At 39.6% G+C, this 27,873-nt stretch overlaps 1 protein-coding gene across 1 annotated transcript; it reads left to right on the forward strand.

The window, feature by feature from the left end:
* Positions 1-364: 364 nt before the first annotated feature.
* ANAPC4 (anaphase promoting complex subunit 4) lies at positions 365-21,998 on the forward strand (the record flags this gene model as incomplete). The annotated part of the gene is made up of 28 exons (XM_082482044.1): positions 365-472; positions 1,192-1,297; positions 3,520-3,652; positions 4,897-4,971; positions 5,113-5,139; positions 5,246-5,290; positions 7,749-7,833; positions 8,226-8,336; positions 8,901-8,984; positions 9,245-9,331; positions 10,026-10,090; positions 10,184-10,226; positions 10,337-10,413; positions 10,859-10,959; positions 11,039-11,090; positions 11,396-11,451; positions 12,497-12,546; positions 13,450-13,506; positions 13,670-13,726; positions 14,278-14,371; positions 16,059-16,156; positions 16,653-16,714; positions 16,798-16,836; positions 16,924-17,025; positions 18,292-18,369; positions 19,134-19,304; positions 20,588-20,711; positions 21,106-21,998. 28 exons carry the CDS (start codon positions 365-367, stop codon positions 21,319-21,321), a joined length of 2,403 nt encoding a protein of 800 aa, XP_082338170.1. The 3' UTR covers positions 21,322-21,998.
* Between the last annotated feature and the right edge of the window lie 5,875 nt (positions 21,999-27,873).

A 27,873-nucleotide genomic window follows, 5' to 3' on the forward strand; every position in this document is an offset into this window, starting at 1 on the left:
CCCCCGCCGCATGCCTCCCCTCGCCGGGCCTCACGGCCGCCGGCCCTTCTCCCCACCCCGTGCCGGCGGAGAGGAGGGAGCCCTCCCCCCCCGCCGGGGACCGCCCTCGCCCCCCGCGCTGAGGGGCACAGGGTGGGCAGCAGCCCCGTCCCAGCCCCGCCGCCCCGCTGCCCGGGCCCGCCGCTGAGGCGAGGGCGGGCGGCGGCCCCGCTACCCGTCAGGCCCAAGCGGCGCCGCGGCGGGAAGCGCCGCCCCCGGAAGCCGGGAGCGGAGGGCGGGAGGCCGGCGGCGTTGTGGGGTCGCCGGGCGGCAAGGAAGGGACCCCGGCAGCAGCTCAGGAGCACGGCCGGAGCACCCCGCCACCATGCCTGCCTTCCGGCAGGTGGGGGAGAAGCAGCTGCCCCAGGAGGTCGTCTTCATGGCCTGGTCACCCAAGAGGGACCTCATCGCCCTGGCCAACAGGGCGGGGGAGGTGAGTGCGGGGCGGGGGCAGCCCGGGGCTGGGTGGGCGGGCGGGAGGGTGAGCTGGATGGCGGGCAGGCCTCTGAGGAGGGAAGGGCGGCGGTGGCTGCTGCTGGCGGGGACTCGCTGCCCCTTCTGAGGTGCCGTCCCTGTTACCTGTGCCATGACGCCTGCGAGCCTGGCCAAGCCTTCAGGGATAGCAGGGGTTTTATCCAGCTTCTCAGTACTCACTGCCCTTTCCCTTTTTTGGCTTTCTGATTTGCAAACGAATTCGCTGGTGATGCTCTCGGTGCCTGCATCTGCGGGATTATAAAGCGCATGAAATTTCCTATTTAAATTAAACTTATTTTCAGGTTTGGTGTTTTTTTTTTTTTTTTTTTTCCCCTGGAGCTGCTGTGTGGGATCGCGTGTGCAGACAGCTTGTTGTGCCTTCAGGCCGGCTGTGCTGGAGAAGCGTGGGGGAACCCCTGTTGGTTACAGCCTTCTAGGCTCATACAACCCACACCCTATTTCTCTGTGTTGCTGTACAGTAAACAGTATGCTGCCCTCTAAAATAACACAGGATTCAATCAAACTAGAAGAGCAGGTGATATTTAAGTTGTAGGTTTCCTAAAGAACGGTAGAAGATGTAGGATGGTTAAAAAAAAATGCATCTTGGACTGATTTACAAACCAGTGTTAACGGGACAAGGTGGTTTATTTTCTGGTCTTCAATGTGTTTGCTTTGTAGGTTTTACTTCATCGGCTTGCAAACTTTCAACGAGTGTGGAGTTTGCCTCCAAATGAAAATACAGGAAAAGAAGTGACTGCTCTTGCTTGGAGACCAGATGGCAAAAGTAATGACAAGTATACGAGGTGATATGGTGCAATAAAAATCCCATTGGAAATCAGTGAAAGTTGCGGTGATGATACCTCTTATCTGTGAAGGAAATTTTCAAGTAAACTGTTTAAAGAGAAGGGTGCCTTAATTTTATATAGCTTTATTCAAAGTAATAGAGTTACACTGTTGAAAGCAATTGCGAGAAAGATTTGCAATGTCGATTTATGTCCAAAATACTGCTTTTCAAGGTATAGCAAAACTTCCAGTTCCTAACTAAGCAGAATATTTTTATATGAATGACAAAACTTATTATGCGAGTAGAGACAGAGAGGCTGTTTGATCAGGGTTGGTTAAAGAGCTTAGCTTATTTAGCATAGACCGAACTTTAGAGGCTAAAATTGCTCTAACAATACACCAGAGAAGAAAAAAAACCTTTTCTTTATAATGAAATAATGTTGAAATTAGTAGCTTAATAAACCTAAGATGGAAACTAGTTAATTTTTTGACTCACTAGAGGCCAGCGAATGGGAACAGTCTTTCTCTGTGACACGTGGGTAAAAAATATTTATTTATGTAGTTTTATGATGGAGTCAGAGGAGTTTAAGAAACTTCTTTTTAAGCTGGTTGCCTGTGATTACAAGGAAGTAAGCATAGAACCTTTGCCTGCCATATGCTTTTAGGGATTAATAAAATTAAGAAGAAGGTGATGCAGGAGTTGCTCAGCAAGTCTTAAAATTGTATTTTGTTGTAATAAAACCCAAACCTTCTTGGTGGGCAGTCTTTATATAGAATTCTGGCCTCAAATTTGCAAAAACTGAAGCCTCTGCTTTATCAGAACTGTTGTTAGAAGTGTTAGGAGCAATTTCAGTTCAACATGTAGATAAAGAATTGTGGGATCGTACCTTTGGCTTAAATTTATCACCTAAAATATGATAGGAGTTTAAACCTTCATTTTAATGAGTAAGTTTCAAATGAGAATTTGGAAGGACTGTTGTCCTGGTTTCAGCTGCAACAGAGTTAATTTTCTTTCTAGGGGTTGCTGTGTTTTGGATTTGGTATGAAGTGAATGTCAATAATGCATATTGTTTTAGTTGTTGCCAGGTGATGTTTCTATTTTTCAAGGACTTTTTTCAGCTTCCCATAGAAGCTGAGAAGAAGCACAGACAGAGCAACAGAATGGCTAATGGAATATTCTGCGCCACAAACATCATGCTCAGTGTATAAATGGGGGTTGGCTGTAGGGCAGGAATCCACGATCACTGCTCGGGACAGTGCCAATTCACTGGGTGGTGAAAGTGACTTGTGTTATTGCTATTATTGTTATTTTCCTTTTCTCTTATTGTTTGTGTTAAACTGTCTTTATCTAAACCCATGAGGTTTTTTTTTCCTTTTCCCCTCCTTTTCTCCCTCTTCTCCTTGCCCTTCTGGGGGAAAGGAGAGAACTGTGCGAGGAGCTGGTCGAGGTTAAGCCACTACAGTCCTTTTTGGTTCCCAAGTTGGGGGGGGGGGGGGGGGGGGGGGGGGCAAAAAAGACTGTTGTGGTTTAACCCCAGCCGGCAGCTAGGACCATGCAGCTGCTTGCTCACTCCACCTACAATGGGATGGGGGAGAGAATCAGAAGAGTAAAAGTGAAAAAACCTGTGGGTTGAGATAAAGAGAGTTTAATAGCTAAAGCAAAAGCTGCACATGCCAGCAAAGCAAAACAAGGAATTCATTCATTACTTCCCATCGGCAGGGAGGTGTTCAGCCATGTCCAGGAAAGCAGGGTTCCATCACACGTAATGGTTACTTGGGAAGACAAACACCATAACTCCAAATGTTCCCCCCACTTCCTTCTTCCCCCAGCTTTATATACAGAGCATGATGTCATATGGCATGGAATATCCCTTTGGTCGGTTGGGGCCAGCTGTCCCAGCCGTGTCTCCTTGCAACTTCTTGTGCACTCCCAGCCTACTTGCTGGTGGGGCAGGGTGACGAGCAGAAATGGCCTTGACTGCTTAGCAAAAACCAAAACCATCAGTGCATTACCAGCACCGCTCTCATCCCAAATCCAAAACAGCACTCTACCAGCTGCTAGTTTAACTCTATCCCAACTGAAACCATGAAAAGTATAAATAGAGAAGTAGAAAATTCTGTCCAATAGTTGGCTTTGAAGACACGTTATTCTCTAATTCAGTATAAAGTAACTACAAAGTTTTGCATGGTTGTTGTTTATACATTTTACTCATCTTCCTCTAGTTTTGGCTTTTGGCCTTACTGATACCCAGCGGATTATTCTGTGTGATGTAGAAAAACCTGAAAGCTTGCACTCCTTCTCCGTGGACTCCTCTATTACTTACATGCATTGGATGGAAGTAACTGAGGAAAGCAGGTGAGTCCGAAAAACTCTAGAAGTAAATTATGGGCTATGTAGTGCCACCTTACTAATAATTTATACGTAGTATGTTACAAGCAGTCGTATAAAATAATACAATGTTAGGTAGCTATGGCTTTTTGTTACCATTTGGCTAAAATTTTCCTTTTGGGTAGAATAAGCACTTTTCATATGCATATTTTTGGTGCTGATACTTTAGTCTTGTGGTTCTTTAGGGTGTACACAAAGATTTCAGCATGATCTTGAGTGGCTGTCTTTTAAGGGCACTTAATCTACTGTTAGCTTGTACAGCCTGTCTTCTGATCCAGTTTACTTCGATGATAATTTATTAAACTAATTATAATCATGTTATTATGTTCATAGGTATTATATTTAAATCTTTCTTCACTTGTGTTTTCAAGATCTTTACTTTGATGCTTACATCTTTCACGATGTGCCTTTGGTGTTACTTCCAACCCCAGTGGCAATTCTGTTGTGCGCTTACTTGCTTCAGGAAGCCAGATTGCCCCTAGTGACCATGAGCTGGGTGGTGTTAGACAACTCTCAGCAGCACTTGTGAGCTGGAGGACATCGAGGTCCCTCTTTCTGTGGTCTTAGAAAAATCTCTAATATGCACCTTATTGCAGTGCCAGACAGTAATTAAATAAAATATTTATTTAAAAGAGGGAGGTGGAGTAAGCCTGACTTGGGGATTTCCTCCCCACCTCCAGAAAACACTAGTCTTAACACTAGCAAGAAAATAACTGCATCTTATATCGCGCTAGCATTCTTCTGATTGGGATAGGCTTATCTCCTTATGGGGAATCTCATCCTTCTGTCTAAGATGTGCTATTAAGTATTGTGCTTTAGTCTTCCTCTCACTGTAATGTGTCTTTAGAGTGAAGCTTTTTTGAGGTGTAGGTAGGTTGTACTGCAAGGTTGTTCACGGTTTAAACAGAAAGCCTCAGTCAGTAACTGCATTACAGATGGTGAGGGATTTAGTGGCAAGCTACTGAGCTAGCAGATGCAAACTTTATATTCTCCTTTGGTGGAAATAAAAAAATAGATTTTCAGACTTTTTATAAATTTGATCATTTGATAAATTATTAAAGGGCCCATAAGGGTTTATGCTCTGATATTTGTAACTCTTTAATATACATGATGTATTGAGTCTATGCTGTAATTTTGGAGTTAAAAAGAAATCTTCTTCCCCCCCCATTTTTACAGCTTGGGTGGTAAAGACAGTCTTATTTCTTTTTCAGTGTTCTCACTTCCTTTTACAATGCTGAGGATGAATCAAATCTCCTTTTACCTAAATTACCAGCACTACCAAAAAAGTAAGCATTATACTAGTAAGCTTCAGAAGATATAATTTGTCCTTTGTTATCATTGTTTTGGTCATTCATCTTTAATGCTCTACAGATGCTTTGGATTACATGTATGCTCATTGTTACTGAGAATAATTCTTTTGTTTTCAGTTACAGTACCAGTGCAAAAATTTTCAGGTAAGAATTTGTCATCTTCTCTCTCTCTCGTTTTTGTTTTGTTTTGTTTTGTTTTCTGGTATTAAGGCAAGCTACATAAACACCAATCATATGTTTTATATTTCAGTGAAGAAAAGTCAGATGAGATTATGAAGCTTCTGGGTGACGTAAGGTAAATTCTGTGTGTGGGTTGCAAGTTGCTTTTTTTTTTTCTTTGGTTGGTTGTTTGGTTTGGCTTGTTTTTCAAGCTGTAAAATAATGGATAAGTGGGTTTACTTTTAAGTTATTCGTGATCTCTTTTTAAGGGTCCTGAAGAAAGGATATGGATTGTCTTTTTTTCATGTACAAAGATAAAGTTCAAATAACATATTAAAAAAAAAAAGTCTCCATCAGTTTACACCTTTTCTCCTCAATTATAGAGGTATTATAAGGCACTTATATCGCACCAACAGCAGTTGCTGATACTTCTTTTCCTTAGAAGATTTCTCGGGGTGCATTTGAAGGCTCCGTTGTATGTGGTACTTAAGCTGGTCTTGGAGACATTTGTGAATGCTTGTTATTAATGGGAAATTCCTGTGGTTTTGCATGAGTGTGACAAAGCTAAACTTAAAATTAGCTCTTGTCATGGTTTAGGCCAAATCGGCTACTGGGGACCTGGGGGACCCCAGATGGGACCAACAGATGCTCCCCTCTACCTCTCTTCAAAGAGAGAGGCAGAGGAGGAAAAAGAGACTTATGAGTTTAGAAGGAACTAAACTACTTTAATGAAATATTAATAATAAAATAAAAGGAAATAATGAAATATATAGAAAACCATATCAAGCTCCTGAGATGACAATCACATCACTGCTGGTACTGGGGCAGTCCCAGGCTGGACTCAGTGACGGACGGGAACTGGATTCCAGATCTGCATTCAGGATTGGGATCACAGGCAGATGAACGGAGTCCTCCTCAGATGTCGGCCATTGAAGGAAGAGAGGTGACCCTTTGATCCCTCAGCTTTTATACTGAGCATGAGGCAGATGGGATGGAATACCCTGTTGGTCAGTTTTGGGTCACCTGTCCTGTCTGCTCCTCCCCGCAGGTGGGACCCCACTATGCTTTTCTGGTTCCGACCCTCCAATGGGGCAAATAACAAAGTTGGTTGGCCTTGGGGGTTATAGCAATAAGTATAAGCAGGAGCCTCTCTGCATACCATGCCTGGGCATCAGCTATAAACATCAGTCTTACCACTCTGAGAGAGTGAACACTGTCTGCACAGTATGCAGTTAATTTCAGTAGTTAGAAGAGGCCCAGCTAAGAAGCGAAGTTACTGAACAAAATTGGTTCTGTTTTGCCTCAAACCAGGACAGCTCTGAAGTCATCTGTATTAGGGTTACTTTAAAATAAAGTAAGCATCTCTTCTTAGGAAACACGAGAGGAGCAGCTGGAGGATGTTCAGCAGACAGACAGGCATTGTGGAGTGCCTGTGGTGCATATTTGAGGAGGGCACTTAACCTCTGTGCTTTGTTTTTCTGTTCGCTTTCTTTCACTTTTCCTTACAATTTCACCACTGAGAATCATCCTCCTTATTTCAAAATGTGCATCTCTATCACCTGTTACTCCTTTATAAGACTTGGTATCTCTTCGTACAGTGGGACTTCCTTGCTAGAAAGAGAGGTGTGGCGGCTGTCAGTGGTGTAGGAACTTTCCGTATTCTATGCGCCTTCATCCATTCATTTTTCAGACACTGTTTTGTTAAGTTCTGTCTTGGTTCTAGTGGAAACATTCTCCTTTAACATTTGTTTAGGTGTGTAACAGGCAGAAGTTGCAGTTAATTTTTTCGTATTTATAAGTGATGTGAAATATTCTCATTTTTTATCTTGTAGAGCATTACTGCTCACTGTAATGTAAGCAAATATGCGTAGTTGAAGATGTATGAATGACAGCAATAGACAACCTCCCTGTCCAAAGTTTAACATTTTAAGCATAAACGAAGGGGTCATAGAGAAGCTTTTTTCCCAAATCATTGTAGCAAGTTAGTTTTAATAAGTGAGCAAAAGAGACCTGTCTGTCCCAGACCCTATTCTTTGAACTGGGTTTCTGTATCTGATGCTGCTGTTACTTGTGGCTGTTCTTTGCTGCTGCATCCATTTCAAATATTTATTGCCTTTGAAGTTCTGTTGAGGAGTGCCACTGAGCGACTGTGACAAACTCACTCTGCACGTTGTTAGGATAAACACAGGGGAATACAAAAGTAGCTTTGTGAGAATGCTTTGAAGCTTGTATTAGTAGGGGGCTGTTGCTTGGAATGGTTACTTTTGTCTTGTGGAAGGCATAAAGTTAGTGAAGAAGGACTTCTGTGTCTAAATTGTGTATTTTTTTTGCCTAGTCTGTCAGTTAATTTAGTAATTATACTCTTTCTGTAATTGCTAGAGGCAGGTCTTAATCAATGAAATCCAAGCTAATTTTTTTTTTTTTTGTTTTTTAATTTCTTGGATTGTAGACAGTAGTACTGGGTTTCTTTCTGTTCAGTGATTCTTTAGAAGATCTTTAGTAAAGGGATGGAGTTTAAATATTAAGAATTATATTTGTTTGCATTAGAATTTGTTTCACTATTCTTGTCAACACATGGTCTTCTATTTTTATAGGCTTAATGCTCTTGTCCTTGGTGGCAGCTCAGGATTTATTGAGATTTATGCTTATGGAATGTTCAAGATTGCTGCAGTAACTGGGGTATGTTTCATGTCTTTCTGTTTTTTCTTCATAATATACCAAACTACAGCTGATTTGAATGAAAAAATATATATTTATGCTTACACATAAGTGAAACCGAGTTCTTGACACTTAAAGGAAGGAATAGTTGTTGCTGTCAATTTGGTTGTGTGGTTATTGTTGGAAAGACATTCTAACTCTGGTGATTTTAACACCTTGTTTCAAGTGAAACAAAGTTCAATGCTAATCCACAGTAGAAGGAGTGCTTTTGTTCCTGAATAGTAGCTGAAAATTCCACTTTGTTTTTGCATGTCATTGAACACAGCCTTCTTTGTACATGAATGTGTTAGAGCAGTAACTACATTTTAGAGGCAATGCAATATTTCATTAACTTTTAAACTGGAATCCTTCAGGTGGCAGGTTCTTGCCGTGGACTATGTTTGTCTAGTGATTTGAAATCACTGTCGGTTATTACAGAGGTACGAGACTCTTCAGACAGCGAAGCAGAGATAACATATTTTCAGGCAAGTAATATAATTTAAAAATATTCTTTAAAAGTAAAACTACTTTTAAAATTACTTTCCGGTGGCTTTATTGCTTTCCCATTACTTGCAGAAACACCACAAACTATTTCCAGCCTTTTTGAAATTCACCCTGATTTTGGTTTTGGATTTATCATGTTAACATGCAGTTTCACTGATGAGACTGATGCTGATGATCTGAGGCATTCTTTTAAAATATTACTTTAAATATGACATTCATTTATTCAATTACAGTTATTCATTATTTTCTTCATTCTGCATACAAAGATGTAGGACCAATGCTGTTGATTATCCAGTCTATCCAGAACAGCCATCCTTAAAACTATTACTGTTAAAACTCCAAAATGAGGAACTTAATCAGGAGTTTTATAGATGTATTACAAATATTTATTGTCTTTGAATTTAATGTATTTCCCTCTTAACTTTAAGGAAGTGGGAAATGAGTTTTTCCTGTGGGTCTTCCCCATCTGTCTTTTCATTTCTGTAATCTAAAATTTCTTAAAAGACAAATCATCTGTTAACTGCTGTTTGTTTCATTTGTTACAGCTGGACACTAGTCTATTATCAAGTTACTTACCTGAGGTAACCCGAATGGCTCGAAAGTTTACTCACATTTCAACTCTGTTGCAGGTACAGTTGCGTTACAACATCCTTTTAATATCACAATTCTTACAGGCTTCAATATTCTTAATGCAAGTAAAATAAATGTTTTCTAGTAGGAAGCTTAAGTTGGTTTTAAGTAAACGTAGAGCTCTGACTTGGAATTGGATCATAAATTTTATATAATATCTGCAGTATATCTTCCCTTGGTATTGTAACATCCAGTTTTTGCATGTGTTTTGAAGGGGGGCGGGAAGGGAATAGCGCTAATGTCTGTATCTGTATTACAGTATATAAAGTTGTCATTGACGTGCATGTGTGAAGCGTGGGAAGAAATATTGATGCAGATGGACTCAAGACTAACAAAGTTTGTACAGGTACTGTAGTATTAACCATTCTTTTGGAAAAGCATTTTTTGCAGTAGTTCTGTTGTTCATGTTAACATACTGAATGTCTTAATGTTGTCTAAGCATAATACCTCCAGGTAGCAATCTGTAAGTTCAGAGGTAACCTGGAAGCGATTATGTGTCAAATGCTCTGACGCTGAAGATAGCCGAGTACAATCAAGCGCGATTGTATTGTGATACTTCTTTATTTTATGTATTCTAAGTTATTCAAAGGTGATAGTTTTCAGCTTGCACAGCTATTTAAGGTTGTGTTCTTTGTACTTTAGTCATTGATAAATTGAATACTGTAAATGTTGAGTAACAGCCCACCAGCACTTACAGCCTAGTTCAGTAGAGCATGTATAACAGCTATGATTAAGATGCTTTTGGATTTGTTTAAATTTTGTGTTTGTTGACCATAGCTAGAAGTTAATTGAATCAAATAATTTAATTATTTTTTTAAAATAGATTCTTTGTGGTGGCAAGCTGCTTGGAATTTTTATGGGTAATACAATTGAAAATAATTTAAAATACTAGAAAATTTCCAGTGATTAGTAGTCTGATTTCAGCATCCAAGGATATGGGTGGGTTTTCTGATATACTCTTAATTGAAGTGTTCATGAGATTGTTTGGTAGCCTGAATTTAATCTGTTCACCAATCTATTTCAATCGTTTTGACTGACAGGAAAAGAATACAACCACTTCTGTTCAGGATGAGTTTATGCAGCTGTTGTTATGGGGCAAAGCAAGGTAGTTACTGTTGTTTTATCTGAGTATGCATTTGCACTTGATATTGAAATACAAAATTAATTCATATTTGGTTCTCTCCCCCACCCCCTTCAGTCTGGAACTTCAGGCGTTACTAATGAACCAACTGACTGTAAAGGTATGTTAATATTTTTTAACGTACTCAAATAATCTATTTCAATATCTTTTAATCACTGTTCTGTTAAGTTAACAGAACGTTATTATATGTTTGTATTTCTTTTTTAACAGGGTTTAAAAAAACTTGGTCAGTCCATAGAATCTTCCTATTCCAGTATACAAAAGTTGGTCATCAGTCATTTGCAGAGGTAAATCACAGAATGTCCAATGAGTTATAGATGAAATAGCATATTATATGATTTGCTAAAAGACAGTATGCTGTATTGGTGGTTCTTTGTATGCAGGTGTGGTGGTGCAGTGACCATAATCATGGCAAAATGTACTATTTTACTTTTGGATAATGGTGAACTGTTGAAGTATTTTGAACAATCTCCATGAGATGTCACCTGTATATCACTGCCTGGTGTGTTTATAGGATATATGCAAAATATTCACACAAACTTTGTGTGGTGGTTAAAATCATTAGGACAATATTTGCTTTTCTGTGAAGTGATACTTTAACTCTTACATGCCAGACCACCTTATAAAGCTCTCCACTTTGGACAATAAATGATAAAAAATATAGCATGCAGTGAAGCAGTGAATTTCCAAAGGGTTACTAAAAGATTATACTACTTTGCTCTGCCTTCCTAGTGGCTCTGAGGCACTGTTATACCACTTGAGTGAATTGAAAGGAATGGCTTTATGGAAACAAAAATATGAGTCTCTGGGATTAGATGCATCTGGAATTGAAGGTACAGTAGTACGGGTGCTACTTACCCACTCTGATTTCTCTTTTGAAAGCTTAATAATGATGGTTATCTTGTTTTGCAGAGGCTATTACTGCTGTTGGTTCTTTCATCCTGAAAGCAAATGAGCTACTTCAGTAAGTATAAAGTCTGGAGAGTTTAAAAAATGTGCATGTTGAGTCTGGTATCTAAGGGGAAGCATGTGTCTGGGAATAGAGGAGGTTGGGGGAGCAAGGCTCTTCTGTTGGTGGTAAGCTTTTATCTTGTTTCACTGCATCTCATAGACTCATACCCCAAGAATAGTTTTACTTGGAAGGTTGCATTGGGCATTTTCACAAAATTTATAGTGCTTGCAGGCCCTTCTTTAGTAAAGATGGGACTTAAGCCTGGAGCAGCTGGTGACATTTAGATTTGGTAATTTCTTTTCTTGTTTCTTGCTCAGAGTTATCGACAGTAGTATGAAAAACTTCAAAGCATTTTTTCGATGGCTGTATGTTGGTAAGCTTGATGACATAGTAAGCATCCAGTATTTGTTTTGTATTGTGAGCATTGTAATGTCAGCAAGTAGTTAAGCTAATCTTAGTTATAAACATGTATTTATTTCTGTCATAGAAAATTTCTGGATATCTAAAAGGTTACAGTTGATGAGCGAAGAATAGTTATAATATTAAACACAGATCATAAATTTTATTAGTTCTCAATTAAACTTACTGTGTGTACGGTGGTTATCATGTATACTTATCCTGTAATGTTTACTTCAAACTGTTGTCTGCTTCATGAGCAATTAGCTGATCTTGACTTGGAGAAACTAAAGGACTTTATTTAGTTTACACCAAATTTGCTCTGTCACTTGCTGTTTCCTCCTTTGGAGACCTAGTTAGCTGTAAGGTAATGCACAGATGTAAAGTCTCTGAATGTCCAGATGCCTCCAATTGTAGCTGGGTAGCTGCAGGTAGAATGTTACACAGAAGTGCAGAACACTGTATTTTAGCCTGCTTGCTTTTATAAAGTGGTTATGAGTAGGTTTATAATTTTTAATTGATCTTTTTAGGACTGATTTACAAAAAACTAAGCAGTCTTGCCAGATACTGTAAAAGCACCAGAAATGCAGTATAACAGAGAACTGTTCATCTAAGCCTCACTGATTTAAAATTACTTCTGTGCAGTTTTCTTAAAACACGTTATTCTGGATATGACAGTATTCATGTATTTTATATATATCCATTTTACTACTCTTAATATGTACATGAATAAATTCTTATGAACCCTTTTTATAATGATCTTATCTCAGTCTTGTACAGGCTACAGTGCAGTTGGAAAAGATTAACATTAAAATTTGCCAAGATATGTATTGTAAGCTAGTGGGACACGTGAGGCTTAATTTCAGTCTCAATTCGTAATCCTTCATTTCAGACTGTTTTGCTTCTGACAAATTATTCTTTCCTATTTTATCAGCAGTGTCTTATTACATAGACATGGAAAATTAAGAATGATAGGAAAACATACTAAGATTAATGCAGTAAGAATATAATTTTTCCCTCAGCCATGTTGAGGATGTCAGAAGATCATGTGCTTCCAGAACTGAACAAGGTAGTAGTAACATTTTCTAATAAGTGGTGGTATACTCTATTCTGCTTGACTTGAGTGCAAGATTAAAGGTTTGGTTTTGTTCCAAAACTTAAAGGAAAGTGTCTGTGTCATTTCTTTGAGAAGGTTGATGCCTGCAGATTCACAGTAATCTACTGTCTGGCATGAATTACTTTTTCTGTTTTCTTTGTTAATGCTACTCTTTTTAGTACACTGTATGTGGATGCGAGACCTCTGGGTATAGAAGCTCTTTATATGTCTTAAATGACTCAGTTAACCAGAATCGGTTTTTAACATCATTACCAATGCCCTGGCAGAAGAGGTGGAATATACCTGTATCAGATTTGCAGACACCATCACGCTGGGGCAACCAGTTAATAAGCTTAAGGGCATAGGTGCTTTCCAGAGGGAAACAGATAGGGACCCCCTGAAGTTCAACAAGTACAAACGCAAGGTTCTATCCTGGGGAAGAGTAACCCCCTGCAATTGCATAGCAGGGCCCCAGCTGGCTGGGGAGCAGCTCTGCTGAGATGGACCTGGGGGTGTCAGTTCAGTGGATGTGAGCTGGGCATGAGCCAGCAGTGCACCCTGGCAGCAAAGGTGGCCAAGAGTAACCAGGGCTGTACTAACAAGAGGACGGCCAAGAGGTCAAGGGAAGTAGTTACCTTATTTAGCACTCTTTGGGTCTCATCTAGAATACTTGCTCCAGTTCGGGGCCCTCCAATACCAGACAGACATGAATAAACGAGTGAGTTCAGCAGAGGGCTCCCAAGGACGTCGGAGGCTGGAGCACTTCCCCTGTGAGGGCAGGCTGAGGGAGCTGCACTTGTTCAGCCTACAGAACACGTATTCATTGAAATGTATTTCTTAACCTTTGCTTTTCTCACCACCATTTTTTTTTACTTTTAGATGACTCAAAAAGATATCACGTTTGTTGCTGATTTTCTTACTGAACACTTCAATGAGGTAATGTATATTGGTTTGCCAAGTGCGGTATCTGACTGTATTTTTGGTGCCAAGGAATGGATCTGAAAAATCTTACAATAATTTAATTTGGTCGTCTTTTTGTACAGTACTTCTCCTTAACTTTGTTTTTAAATAATGGTTTTGTTTGCGTTATTTTTTTCAGGCACCGGAACTTTACAATCGTAAAGGAAAATACTTTAATGTGGAGAGAGTTGGCCAGGTAAAGGATTAGGGAATAGATGGAAAAAGAATAAATGAGAAGATTTAGAATTGAGACGCTTTTAAAGCTTTGCCCACTTTTTTTCTCAGTCCCTTTTGCTCTGTGTTGCACAATCCAGTAATGGTAAAGGAGAGTATTTTAATTATTTTCCGCTCTTATTAGGAGAAGGAGTGTTTTAAAAACATATCTTATAGTTTTACCTTACACATGCTGTATTTTTTAGGAAAAGGGTCAAACTTCCTGCAGCCAGTAAAGCAACGTAAAAGTGAAATGTATTTGTTGTCTTTATGCCATTGCTCGCTGCATTTCAAAACATTTGTGCTCAAACTTGACATAAAGTCAGATTCTTATGGAAATATCACTATATGATCTTAGACAATAGTTGATTTTTCTTATTGGTTCAAGAAGGGGTAGAATATTTAGTTTTAAGAGTAGGGCATGTTAAATTAAGAAGAAATGTTTAACAGACTTGTGAGGGGCGATGTTGGAGGTGAATTCTTATGTCCCTTATTCTTAAAATGCAACCTTACAAATTGCCCTTTCTTTTCTAGTACTTGAAAGATGAAGATGAAGACCTTGTATCACCACCTAATACAGAGGGAAACCAGTGGTTTAACTTTCTTAAAAATAGTACTCATCTTAAAGGTAATGTGTGCTTTAGTAAAAAGTAAGATATGTGTAGCATGTAGCAAACATAGATGATTAATCTGTTTCTTCATGTTTACGAGTTATTTCTGTAGTGTTAGTCATGGGTCTTCATCTGAGTAGAATAAAATAAATGGGCCTTGTTATTTTGCACAGTTTTTGTGTAGCTGCTTACCCGGTCAATTACCATTTCCTGGGTATTAGGAGTTTCCTACTGTTTATGTACCAGTCTCAGAAATGTTGGCTTGGAAGAACATGCCTGTTTTAAGAGATCTTAATTCCAGTTCAAGGAAGTAATAATTACACTTATGTCATACCTGGGAGAAGTGTCCTAACTTGTTCTCTTTGACCGGAGTCAGACTATTTTGTTAATGGTGAAAAAGAAGTAAGAGACTATAACAACCCGATGGTGAAAATTATTCTTGTTTAACTTTAGAAACCATAGACTATAAAACTTCTACAGCATAAGCTGTCTTGTAATAGAATTTGCTACAGCTGCCTTGTTCTGCCTGTTTGATTCAATAAAGAGGAGGAAATCGGTAGCAGTTTTGTTTGGCAAAGTAGTATTTAGAGAATGTGTTTTTAAATATATTTTGAAAATATGTTTGATACTTTAAATGTGTAGACTACTTGACTGGTCATTTCTGTTACTACCCAAGATTTGTGATTGTAGAGATAGTTTGTAAGTGGTTTTGTTGGTATTAATTTGGCAAGTATTAAGATGTTTGTCTCGCTCTGAGAACTGTAAGGTTTATAGGACACATAATGCTTCTGTCATTGGCACTTTCTACCCTGTGGTGTTTTATATTGCTTTGTTGGTTGATGTAATTTTTATAATTTTTCCAGCTAAACAGGGGAAAAGAAACAGGTTATGTACTTAAAATAAGTAGTGACATTTATCTCAAAAGCTAACTGTCTTCTTACAAAGTAGTTAATTTCATAAGAATGAATCAGTCCTATTGAAGCCAAATCATAGCTACTATAAGTATGGAAATTGTTTTGCTTAAACAAGATATTTTATGACAACTGTGTTTCTAGCTCTTGGGTAAATGCAATTCCGTCTTTTTGCAATTTTGAATGGGCTGTGAAGAAAAGCTGAAGGGGCAGGCAGGCCTCTCTTTCTCATTCATTTGTCTTGTTTCATATTGTAATCCAGTTAGTTACTTGAGTTAGAATTTCTAATCGGGCAATAATTTAGGCGATCACCTAATCCAGCCAAAGCAGGGCTAATTTTGAAGCTAGGCTGGGTTGCTCAAGGCTTTGTGCAGTCAAGTCCTCTACATCTGCAAGGATAGAGACGCTGCAGCCTCTCTGGGCTCCCTGCTCCAGTGACTAACCAGTCCTTGTGAAAACTTTTTTCCTTATATCTGATTGGAATTTCCTTTGCTGGAGCTTATGACTGTTACATCTTCTCCTCTCCTTCTGTGCAGCTTTGAAAATGGTGTCTCCTGTATCTCCTCCTTTGGGCAGCTGAAGAGACCAATGCGTTCCTCCTTGTTAGCCCTCACTTTTCTAGGCTGAAGGAACCCAGCCCTCTGAGCTTCTCTTCGTAAAGCATGCGCTCTAGCTCTGCAACCACCTTACTGACTGTCCAGTGGACTCATTCCAATTAGTCACTTTAATAACAGTGTAGTATGTTTTTATAGAGATACAAGCATTTGTTTAAATGAACTTCATCTGTTTACAGAAAGTCCACTCTTGTTTCCCTACTATCCTGAGAAATCACTGCATTTTGTCAAAAGGCAAATGGAAGGGGTCATCGATCAGTGTTTACAAAAGCCAGCAGTAAGTTCAGTTTATATAAATGATAACTTTATTTTAGGGGAAGCAGTCAACTGAAGATAGTAGTCATGTTTAGTAAAGCCTGAAGTTTTAACTTTGTCTTCGAGTGTGTACAACTTAGGTGGTAGCATGTACCCCAGCTTCACCACTGCTGGGATATCTCAAGCCTTTGGCTAGGGAGAACGAAATGGAGGATTTTTTGTTTCGCATCTTCTGTTCCCACATTATTGGGATCTATTTTTAATGTTTATTAGCTTGGTGTATAAGCTATGTACTAGATAACTATGTTAGCTGGCAATACATTAGTCTATGTATCATGAAGAAACATGAAACAAGTGTATCAAGTGACAGTAGTGTTTGCAATAAGGATGTTTATTCCAGCATAAATATTGGTGAATTTTTCTTTTAGATGTACTGAGGTGGTTTTGGTCGGGTTTTTTTGGTCTTAAAAAGGTATATGGTTATGAATAACTACCTGCATTTTCATTGTGTTTGTTAGGATGTAATTGGAAAGTCAGTGCATCAAGCAGTCTGCATGTCTCTCTACAAAACTTCTCAAAGGTATTTCTTTACATTATTTCTCAAACTCAGTTGCACAAAATTACAGTAGTATTTTATAAACTGGTTTGTTTTTCCCTTTTCAGTGAAGATTCCACACCTCAGTTATGTAAACTACCATTTCTGTAAGTATGCTGCTATTCCTTGTTCTATGTCATTTACCAACTATTAAAACTTGACCTAAATTTTAATTTTCTCCCCCCACATTACAGGTGGAATGACAAAACATCCAATATACATTATGTTCTCTTCACCATATTAGAAAATTCTATTTCTAAAATATACATTTTGAGGAGACATACTGATACTTCCAGGTAAGACAAAAAGGGGGGAAAAGTGGTTTGTGAGCTTCAGTGCATGTGTACAGAGACAATTACAATTTGAATCTTTTTGTAAAAAGAAGTAATGGGCAGCGTAGGGAAAATGAGGAGGACATTAGGAAGTGCAGTAGGAAACTGCAACAGGAGTTTGTGTTGTATTAGACTCAGAAAATCTGATCTCAAGACCCATGATTGTGTTAGGCTCAGGAAAAAAGTCAGGCTCCCTTAATTTTGCTCCTCACAGGATTGCTTGCTTGTGCAAACCTGTGAAAAATTGCAGGGAATCATGCTTTCATTGTTGCTTTGTCTAACTGTAAATATTATTCTTTGATTAACCCCTTGCAGCCTGTAATTTAATACTCTAAGGAAGAATGGGAGGTGGACTCATAGGTGCAACAAATAGAATGCATCTCTGGGCTGTAGTTTTGTGTACCTTCAGGAGTTTCTGTGTCCAAGATGCAGTTTGTCACTGCCTAGTTGTGCTGATAAAACTGTTTAAGATGCATTCTGTCAGTGGGATCGCTGAAATGACCTGGGTTTAGAAAACAAAAACTACTCTTCTCTGTAAAGTAATGATTTTTATAATCTGTTATTTAATTTGAGGAGATAACTGTGTTAGGGGTGGGAATTTTTAAAGCAGTTTTACTGCCGAAGAAAACACATGGTGAAACAATCTTTTGTGCTTATAGTTGAGAGCTGATGATAACACAATTATCCTATTTCCTTCCTCATTGATACCTAAATTAATCTAAACTAGTTTTCTGTAGATTTGAGTAACAAGTAACTTAATGGACCTGAGACTAGGACAATTGAGCCAAGAATTCAGCAAAGAAGAATTCACTGGAACAGGTTGCCCAGAGAGGTTGTTGAGGCCCCATCCCTGGAGGTGTTCAAGGCCAGGCTGGATGTGGCCTTGGGTGACCTGGTCTAGTGGGAGGTGTCCCTGCCCATGGCAGGGGGGGTGGAACTCAATGATCTTCAAGGTCCTTTCCAACCTAAACCATTCTATGATTCTAAGAACTATATCCCACAAGCCAGACGCTGTTTCCCGTTTGACTCCATTAGTCGTGTTTTGGTGAGGGGCAGAAGAAGTCAAAAGGTTCCCTTCCACGAGTTACATCATCTTGGAATGTAGCTGTGTATTGTGCTAAGCTTAGACAGGCTTACACCATCTCTTACCACAGCTGCCATTACAGATTTTGGATTTTCTATGAATGGAAAAGAAAATAGTCACTGAGATAACGAACACTGTTCTTCTAGGTCTGTCAGTAATGGAATTCTTGCAGTAGAGTTTGGGAACTTCTTGAACAGCAGTATAAGTGAGAGCTCAGACTCCAGGTCAGTATATTTGATTTTTCTTCCAGAATTGCAGATTGCATGTTTTCTAGTGTTTATTCTACATTAAGTTAACTTTTCGGGTGTTATAGTTTGGCTTTTATTCTACAAGTTATTACTTCAGACACTAGACCAGCTTGCAGTCCCTGAGTGAGTCAGGCTGTAAGAAATGGCACAGGTGCATGAAGCTGCAGGATTGCAGGAATCTTATTTTGCACTTCATCTCAAGGTCAAGTAAATTTTAGTTTTCTAGTTGAAAACTAGAGCTTTGGCACATGTGCAAGAAAACAAGCTAGCTGGAAACATCTGCTTATTTCTGATGTTCTTTAAGTAAGATGGAGTGAGACTTGATATGCCTGAATGAAGGCATCTTCGACGACATGGCAAACTAAGCTCACCCTTTTCATGTAGAAAGGCCAGATGTGATCACCCTCAGTACCTTCAGTTCTGTTTCTAAATTTTCGCTGGTGTTTGCGTTTACTGTTTCTTTCATTTCACCTGAAATGGGAAAAAATAATATTGCTAGTAAGTTTTTTTTTGTGTGTTGTTTTTTGTGTGTAGCATTTTTGCTACATAACACAGGAGCCTGCCATGGTTATGGCTGTCTTTCAGTGTCTTAGCTGCATGACTGACCTTTCTTATTGTTTACAGTAAAGCTCACTGATAACTATTGTATACTTTTTACCATGAATGCTGTGCAGCTTAAAAATATTTTTGTTCTGTATTCACTTTTATTTCATGATGCTTTCTAAATTTTTTTCCTGTAGATGCTACAGTTGTTTAGATGCACACTTCTATGATGATGAAACTGTAACTGTAGTTTTGAAGGAGAGTGTGGAACAAGAGGGCAAGGAGAGAGTCTTGGCTCAGCTGCCTTTATCTTCAGTATACACAGATGAGGATCAAGATAGGGAATTCATCTGGGATTCTACTAAAAGGTACTGAAAAACTTTGACCAAGTCTGAAAATGCAGAACTGGAAAGCAGATTAAGCAGATATTCTAATTGTGTAGTTACTTGTGCTTTGTGTGTGTGTAAATATTTTAAAGACAAAAGCTCTTTTTGTGCCAGGGAGAGTGGGGTGGGGAGATGGAAGCTTCCTAAACAGTTTGTTTTGTGGTTTTTGGCAGGGTTGGTTTGGGGTTGTTTTTGCTTTTTAGAGACTGAATGCTACCTGTGTACATTGCTCTCATGAAATGGCAGGACCAATTCAAGACATCCTGTCGAATCAGGAGTCTTCTTTTATTTAGAAGATGCTAGCTTTGCTGGTCAGAATAATTGAATTTAGGATGTTTTCAGCGTATTTGCTTGTACACCTCTGCTTTGTAATAAAGATTTGTACACCTCTGCTTTGTAATAAAGATTTGTACACCTCTGCTTTGTAATAAAGATAGACAGCTATTTCTTCATCTTTCTTCTGGTAGTAACACTTACAACTATTGTCAGCTTAGCCTTGAAACATCATAATTGGTGCCTCTGTCTGTGATGGCATAGGGGGAGGAGAGCATCTGCGGGAAGTGGACACACACACCCAAAAAAGGCCAATGTAGTTCAAGTGGTGAATCCAGTCTTTTAGTTATTGTGCCTCGCTTGCTTTTTGGTTTTCTCCCTATGCCCTTCTCGTGGATTACTTAAGATATATTTTTATCTCAAAGTAAAGAGCCATACTGAACTGTAAATATTTTTTTTTATGCCACAAAGAAATTATATATTGAAGAAGGAACAGAAAATATTAAAACCAAGTTCAAACTAATCCTGGCTGCTGTAATAGGCAGGGAGTTCCTTCATACAATCCCCTGTGAGCGGGGTGAACTGGAGTGATACACCTTTGAAAGGTCATGGCTGCCAAACTTCTGTGTAAGTGGAGGCATCGCCTCCAGGACTTTGTTCAGAAACTCCTCTTCTTGCAGAGGAGAGGTTTAGAGGAAGGCCATCCTCATCCTCCTGCTGTAGCTGTTACTTGTGGGAAGATCAGGCTTTACACCTCCCTTCTTACCTGCTGTAATCTTATATCTTAGTTGAAAAATGCTCTGTCTCCACAGTTGGATCCCCCACTCTGGAATATTTGTAGCAGAGTTATGATGGTTTCAAATGCTTGTCTGCTTGTTGCATATGATGTAATAAAACTTAGACTTAAAAAACTGGACTGACTGAGGTTTTTCTTAGTACTGGAATTCTTTCTTATGTACTGGTATTGTGCTTTTCTTCTTGGCTATGTGCAGGCTGGATGAGCAAAGTGGTGAGATAGCCACACGTACTGTCTTCTTGGAGAATCAGTGGAGAGTGTTGGAGAATATGAAAGCTCAGTATGTTGCTGTAAATGGCATTAGAAAGGTTTCCTGTGTGGTAAGTAAACTATCTGTGAACAAGCCTGTAAACTATTAAAAAAACATGCTATGACTGGAGAGAGTGATAACCTGTTTCTGCTAATTTAGTGAGATTTATCAAAACTTTTCTTTTTTTTTTTAACAAATAAATTATTCTCTCATAATCTGTTATAAGTGTGTCAGGATACAGTCATACCTCTCTCATAACACAACATAGGAAAACTAACAGAAGTTATAAGATCTACTTGCTTTACTTTTCAGCCTGCAGAGCAATTAAAAAAAAATTGCTAATTTCCTTTCTACCTCCATTTCGAAGATAAAGGCTATTTTCAAAGCTATCTGCTGACATTAAAAATGGTATCGGTGCTTTTATTTATTTATTTGTTAAAAGAAACTTCTTAATGTCTCCATAGCTAAGTTCAAATCTCCGTCATGTGAGGGTGTTTGAGATGGATGTAGAGGATGATGGGGAAGTTGAGGAAGAAGAGGAAGAAGAAACAACTCAGATTGCAGCTGGGGAACCTGATGAGTTAAATCAGCCTGCAGATAACCAGGACAATGTGTGTGATGCATCTGCTGAAGAACTACCTGATGAAACTGAAGAACACGAATCAAGTCTGGATCCTTGACATAGGATTTTATACTGATGAAGGGACAGGACTGTAATCTAACTTCAGGCTGCTGAGATGATGTATCTTGTACTTACTCAAGCAGCTATAGTGGAATGTTGTGTGTCAGAATTCCATACTGCTGCTCAGCTAAGACTGTGTTCTGGAGTACGTTTATTTGACCCTTTTTTGTCTGGCACATCGTTTGGTATGAACTAAATTTCCTTGAGAGCTTTTCCATTTGCAATATTTTATAGGTGAGGAGAAAAAGAAATACCATGTGACTTTTTTGTAGTTAGCCTGTTCAGTCTGGAATACTGTCATTAAGATAAAAGGAACTTGTATGTGAAAACAACAAGACTCGGGGCCAAATTCTTTTCTTCTAAGACCTCATGTTCTAGTAATGGGTACAAAAGTTTCCTGTAGAGCCAAAATTTAAGAGTGTGTATGGCCAACAACAAGCTTGCAGATCAGCATAAGATTAGTTAGACAATAAAATTTAGCAATTATAACTTAAATACATACTTTTAAAAACTCTTCTGATAACATCTGTCCTCAGTAACACAGTATTTCAGTCTGTGCAGTTCTTTCATCCTCAGTGCAACACTTGTGTATGTGCGTGTGTAGGTTTTGTCACGTCCTTGCAATGTCTCAGCCTGCCTAGTTTCTGTGAGATTGTTCCTGAAAGTCTGTCTTCTCCATCTGGTATTTTTGTAATGAAAAGTTACAACAGTATATATTTATTTTTTTCTATTCTGTTGTGGCATTGTATATGTCATGCATAGGCTTCAGCATAGTCAGGTTCCTTGCTAATTTATATATTGCTGTAGGAATGGCGTTGTGCTAAGCAGTAGAAGCTAGAAACAATGTTTAGAAATCTAAAATATTTTCTTCTTCCCTACTTGCTGTTAGAGTCTTAACTGACTTAAAAGTCAGCTCTGATGAACAGTGCTGCTAAACTCATGATATTCCCTCAGAACAGAGAGTGTACCTTTTATTTGTGAAGAGGACCAGGTCTTATTCATGTGCTCCATTCTGTAGCTCAAAGATAAATAAATCTTCAGAAATTGCTATTTGGCACTGCACAAATCAAATACTAGACTTATCCTCTTTCTCTTGTTTTGAAATATGCCATTTTTAAGTAACTTTTTTTTAAGTGGACTTTTGAAGTTTTTGGACTGTTTGAGGGAGACCATTGTAAACAGAGTGGTTCAGTTTTGAGAGAGACTTCTTATTTTTTCCCTTCCTTACCAACCTCCTTGAAAGCTGCTTGCTGTTCAGCGTTCTCATCTAACAGATGCTAATGTTTGAAGGCACAATGAAGCTGTAGGACAGGAGGGGCAGAAATGCCCATTCAAAAGTGCTACGGGTTTCCCGTGTAGAGCAGTTACTCTTGATGAGAAATTGTGGCTACAACAGAACCCACTCAGCTTAAGCCTGGCCTTGTGTTCTTCCAGGAAACTTTGCCTTCTGGTCTAACATAAGAATTGTCACAGTAGAATGCTTGGAAACAATTGTTTTGTGGTGCTTTCTGCTAGGTAGTTTTAGTCTATGGGCATATGGAAATCTGTTCTGTCCTGCCCATAATTGTTTCTAAATTTGTGTTAATAGCAGGTGTGTCCTGTGCCACAGGGGTATGCCCTTCAGAAAGCTCCCTGAGGTTATTCTCTGCATCTTTCTCATCCAGTCTTGAATATACTTGAGTCAATGGGAGTTTTGTTTCTGGCTTGCATAAGCACTTCCTACATTTCACAGTGACATGATATGAATGCACCAGTTTAGGTCAGTGCTTCTGAATGCATTGCTGATTCCTTCTGTCAAACTTGTTTTTATTTTGCTACCGGCTTTTTGTAATAATGAATGTGTCAGTAATGTGCTTATGTACCTGTTTTCAAAAGAGTGATAGGAAATACTTGATTTAGAAGTTTTTCAGGATTTTGGTGGTGTCTGGATGCGATGATCTCGCTTGCCACTTTGATCTATTCTTCATCATCCTTTTTATGCTAACTGAAGGCTCATTCAACCTTTTTCTGCTGTGAGTTCTCATTCTTTCTTTGTAGTTTTGTAGTCAGAAGAACTTCTATATTCTCAGCAAGTGTGCGCACAATCCACTCTGTAATACTAATCTTTATGTCTCTAAGAATCTTTTACTGCTGCCTCTTTTTGTTTAATGTCTACCTGGTTTGTATGTGGCATTTATAGTTTTTTAAAGATCTTGGGCAGCTTTTATTTTCACTGTTCACCTTGTGTAATCCCTTTCCCAGACCTTTTGTCCATGCCTTTCTGCCTGATCTGCATGACTTGAAAACTTGCCACATTGCCAAGTTTCTGCTTCAGTCTCTCACCAGCTGGTGCTGTTTTGCTTCGCAGCCTGGGTATACCATGGTACTGCTGCCTCCCACTTGTGTGGATTTCATTGCACACTCACACCTGCCTTCATAAACAACCACTTCAGCTGCTCAAAAAGACAGAGCAGCAGATGGAGAGAAATAAGTGAACAAAAGTTTGCTTTAATTAGCTGTTTCTTTTTGCAGAGGGGAGAAGGGATGTGTATTTCTGTAACAATACCAGTTGGTCCTAATGTTGCTTGGCTTTCAGAATCCTACTTAAAGAAGCTTTAAGTCTGTATGTGAACCTTGACAGAATGGGAAAGCTAGCTACATTAGTACTTAAGTTCTTTAGTAAGTTTCTGTGACCTGTGTTAGTATCTGTAATCAGAGTTGGCCCTTGTGTTTTGTTATAGACTGCAGTAATATCTGAGAAGACCTCTCTTGCTACTTTAAACTAGCTGTTGCTCTTGGAGTTGTGACTCCAGTCTAATTTCTTGCTTCACAAGCTGGTTTAGCAGAAGAGCTGGCTTAGCTTGAGCCATAGAGCAATGGTAGCAGTCTAAGATGGACATTTTGGAGAGGGAAAAGAAGACTTCAGCACGAGTCACTTCATAATAAGCAGTAAGGAAAATGCAGATGAATGAGGAGAGAGGATGAAAGGAGTTGTCACACGGTGAGTTTCAAGGAGAGAAATACAAAGTGACATAGGAATCTCTATGGAGAATGCCGCTGTGGAGGAATTCTAAGGAAAAAATACCACACCACCTCTGGAAGTGGAAGAGAAGAGATGCCACTTGTGGGTGAATAAAATGCATTTAACTATACCCTTAGGTTAAGTAATAGAGCTGCTAGCAGATCAGTCTGGAGACCATTGGTGCCAACAAAGTCCAGGGTTGAAGTTAGTTATAATGGGATATAAATGTAGTGTGGGTGTTCCAGCATTCTTCCCCCAGGGGGTATTATATGGCTACTGCTCCTGGCTGGCAGTTTTACAGCTCTGCTGGCAGCTCTGTGCAAATCATGTAATCATGCCTGCTCTTGTGAATCAGAAGACCTTGGGTGGTTTTATACAGTTCTCACACTTAACTTAGAGAATAAAGTAAAGAATCCTATCAGGTTTAGTTCTTACAGTTCTCACCAGGAACCTTACCTCCTACAGTGATCCCATTCTTGCTAAGAACCACTTAGGACCTACTATAGGAAATAAATTACTCTATTTTCAAATCCATGCTCTTACTGTAACACAAAAGGAATTCAGTCTCATGTCAGTAGAGCTATTGCATGTTGGGTCTGGTGTTGGAGTTCTCTTAGTGTGTCATTGAATCTGTTCTGCTTTTGAACAAACCAGTTGTTTGTTTGCTTGACTGAGAAATGTTTCTTTCTGCAGCCTGGAGATTAGGGTATGTGCTAACCACCTGAGAAAGTGAGGTTCAAGGCCTTCTTCCAAAGGGACCAGAAAACAGGATTTGGAAAAAAACCTCTTTGTCTCCCCCTAGTGATTATTTTACAGATTTAGATGTGAAATAATTTTTCCCTGTACTTTTTTTTTCTTAAATTAGTTTTTAAAGTATTCGGAGATTCATTTTGCTTCTCGTAATTCTCAAGGGAATGAATATATAAATTGTGTAATGAAGATGAAAACTTGCCCTCAGGTGTACTGAAAATCATCTCTTAAACAGCCACTGCAGATAAGACCCACAGGGGCAAAAGTAAGGAATATGACCATCTGGTCATGTATTTATTTGAGACTGTTGAGGTAACCTACAGTTTCCTGAGGACAGTGCAAAGACAAGTGCTTTCAAATGTTGCAGTCATCTGAAGAACAATGAACTTTTATCTTTCCATATGTTGAATTAACCATATTCCCTTTGTAGTGGAATCAACTCAGCTAGAAGCAAGTGGATGATGCTTTTTCTTTCCCTTTTAGAAATATGTGCTGTTTGTGATGTCCCCTGTCTTGCAGATAATCTATATTAGGCTGAATGCTCCAACTACTTAGCTAATGTTCAGAATATCAAAATGCAGGAGGATGGAAGGTATCTGGGCACTGTGGTTTCCAGATAGTGTATATTAATTTTGAGGTGATGTCATTTTGATCAGTTGCATGAAAAACAACATACTACTCGCCCTAATTTCTAGTTATTTTATTCCTTGAAAAAGTATTGTTGAGGCAGGAAGATGAACTAGTGAGTAAAACAGATGAGAGTTCTGGATGAGAGCTATGGATATCATCTATCTGGACTTCTGTAAGGCCTCTGACACGGTTCCCCACAACATCCTGCTCTCTAAATTGGAGATACATGGTTTTGATGGGTGGACTGTTCAGTGAATGAGGAATTGGTTGGATGGTCACATCCAGAGGGTAGTGGTCAATAGCTCAATGTCCAGATGGAGATCGGTGACAAGTGATGGTCCCTCAGCGGTCCATACTGGGACCAGTACTGTTCAATATCTTCATCGATGACCTAGTCAGTGGGATTGAGTGCACCCTCAGCAAGTTTGCGGACAACACCAAGATAAGTGGTGCGGTTGATGTGACTGGGGGAAGGCATGCCACCTGGGACCTGGTGGGCTCCACCTGGAGGGACCTGGACAGGCTCGAGAAGTGAGCCTCTGTGAACCTCATGAGGTTCAACAAGGCCAAGTACAGGGTCCTGCACCTGGATCAGGGCAACCCCAGTGTCAACACAGGGTGGGGGATGACAGGATTGAGAGCAGCCCTGCTAAGAAGGACTTGGGAATACTGGTGGATGAAAAGCTGGACATGAGCTGGCACTGTGCGCTCTCAGCCCAGAAGTACAACGGTATCCTGGGCTGCATCAAAAGAAGAGTGACCAGCAGGTCAAGGGAGGTGATTCTGCCCCTCTACTCTGCTCTGGTGAGACCCCACCTGGAGTACAGCTCTGGAGCCCTCAGCACAGAAAACAATTGGACCTGTTGGGAGTGGGTTGAGAGGAGGGCCACAAAGATGATCAGAGGGCTGGAGCACCTCTTCTATGAGGACAGACTGAGAGAGTTGGGGTTCTTCAGCCTGAAGAAAAGGTTTTGGGGAGACCTTATTGTGGCCTTTCAGTACTTAAAAGGAGGCTACAGGAAAGGGGGACAAACTTTTTAGCAGGGCCTGTTGCGATACAACAAGGGATAATGGTTTTAAACTAAGAGAAGGAAGATTTAGACTAGATATAAGGAAGAAATTTTTTACCTGAGGGTGGTGAAACAGTGGCACAGGTTGCCCAGAGAGGTGGTAGATGCCCCATCCCTGGAAGTGTTCAAGGTCAGGTTGGATGGGGCTCAGAGCAACCTGATCTAGTTGAAGATGTCCCTGCTTGTTGCAGGGGGGTTGGACTAGATGACCTTTAAAGCCCCTTCCAATCCAAACTATTCTATGATTCAATGATTTTGTTTTGTTTTGTGGTACCTAAAAATAAATCTCTTCTAAACTAGTTTATTTTCTAGAATGTTTTTCAATGTATAGTAATCCCTTGAGAGAGGTAACATGTAATGGATATGGTCTTATTAGAAGACTATTAAAGAAACTAATACTGGAAGACAACTTGTTTATAACCTATGGCCAAATTATGGTTAGTTCACTTCTTGCCTTAAAATACTGTGCAGTTCTGCTCTGCACTGGATCAATTTCTCTGCTTTGGTCTGCAGAGGGTTATAATTTTTGTAGTTCTCTTCCATGGTTGGTAATCACTGAAATTTTAGAGAATTGTAATAGACACGTTAAGACTGGTGTGAATGAGAATGTCTGGGAGCAGAAGTACCAGAAGGAACAGCAGCAGCAGAAGGGCTATTAGGTTGGCGTGCGTTGAAGTCACCTAGATTAGCAGGTCATCAAGATCCAAGCATGTGTCTACATGCAGGTGGTCAGGAGGCGAAGGACCTGAGGAAATGAGCAAGTCCTGATGACTCTTAGAGGCGGGACAAGATGGACAGACTGATTTTTGGCAGTTGCTAGAAGGTACGAAAAGGCCTATCCAAAACCAGCACGTGGTTGTAAGCCTAAGAAGATCCCAAGGTGGTAAGACCTCAATAGTTGGTGTCCCTTTTTCTCTGTATTGTCACAAGGAGTCCTAGACAGACCTCCTGGATTCAGGAGTCTTGGCACCTGAATTTTGCACAGAATACTTGGACGCACACATCCAGGTGCTTGTGAGTGTGTGGATGTGAGGGTGTGAGTGAATGAAATCAGTTTTGTTTTAAAATGAAATCAGCTTCCCTTCTGCTGGCTGGCTTT

Source organism: Vanellus vanellus, assembly GCF_965231255.1.
Source record: "Vanellus vanellus genome assembly, chromosome: 4".
Lineage (NCBI taxonomy): Eukaryota > Metazoa > Chordata > Aves > Charadriiformes > Charadriidae > Vanellus > Vanellus vanellus.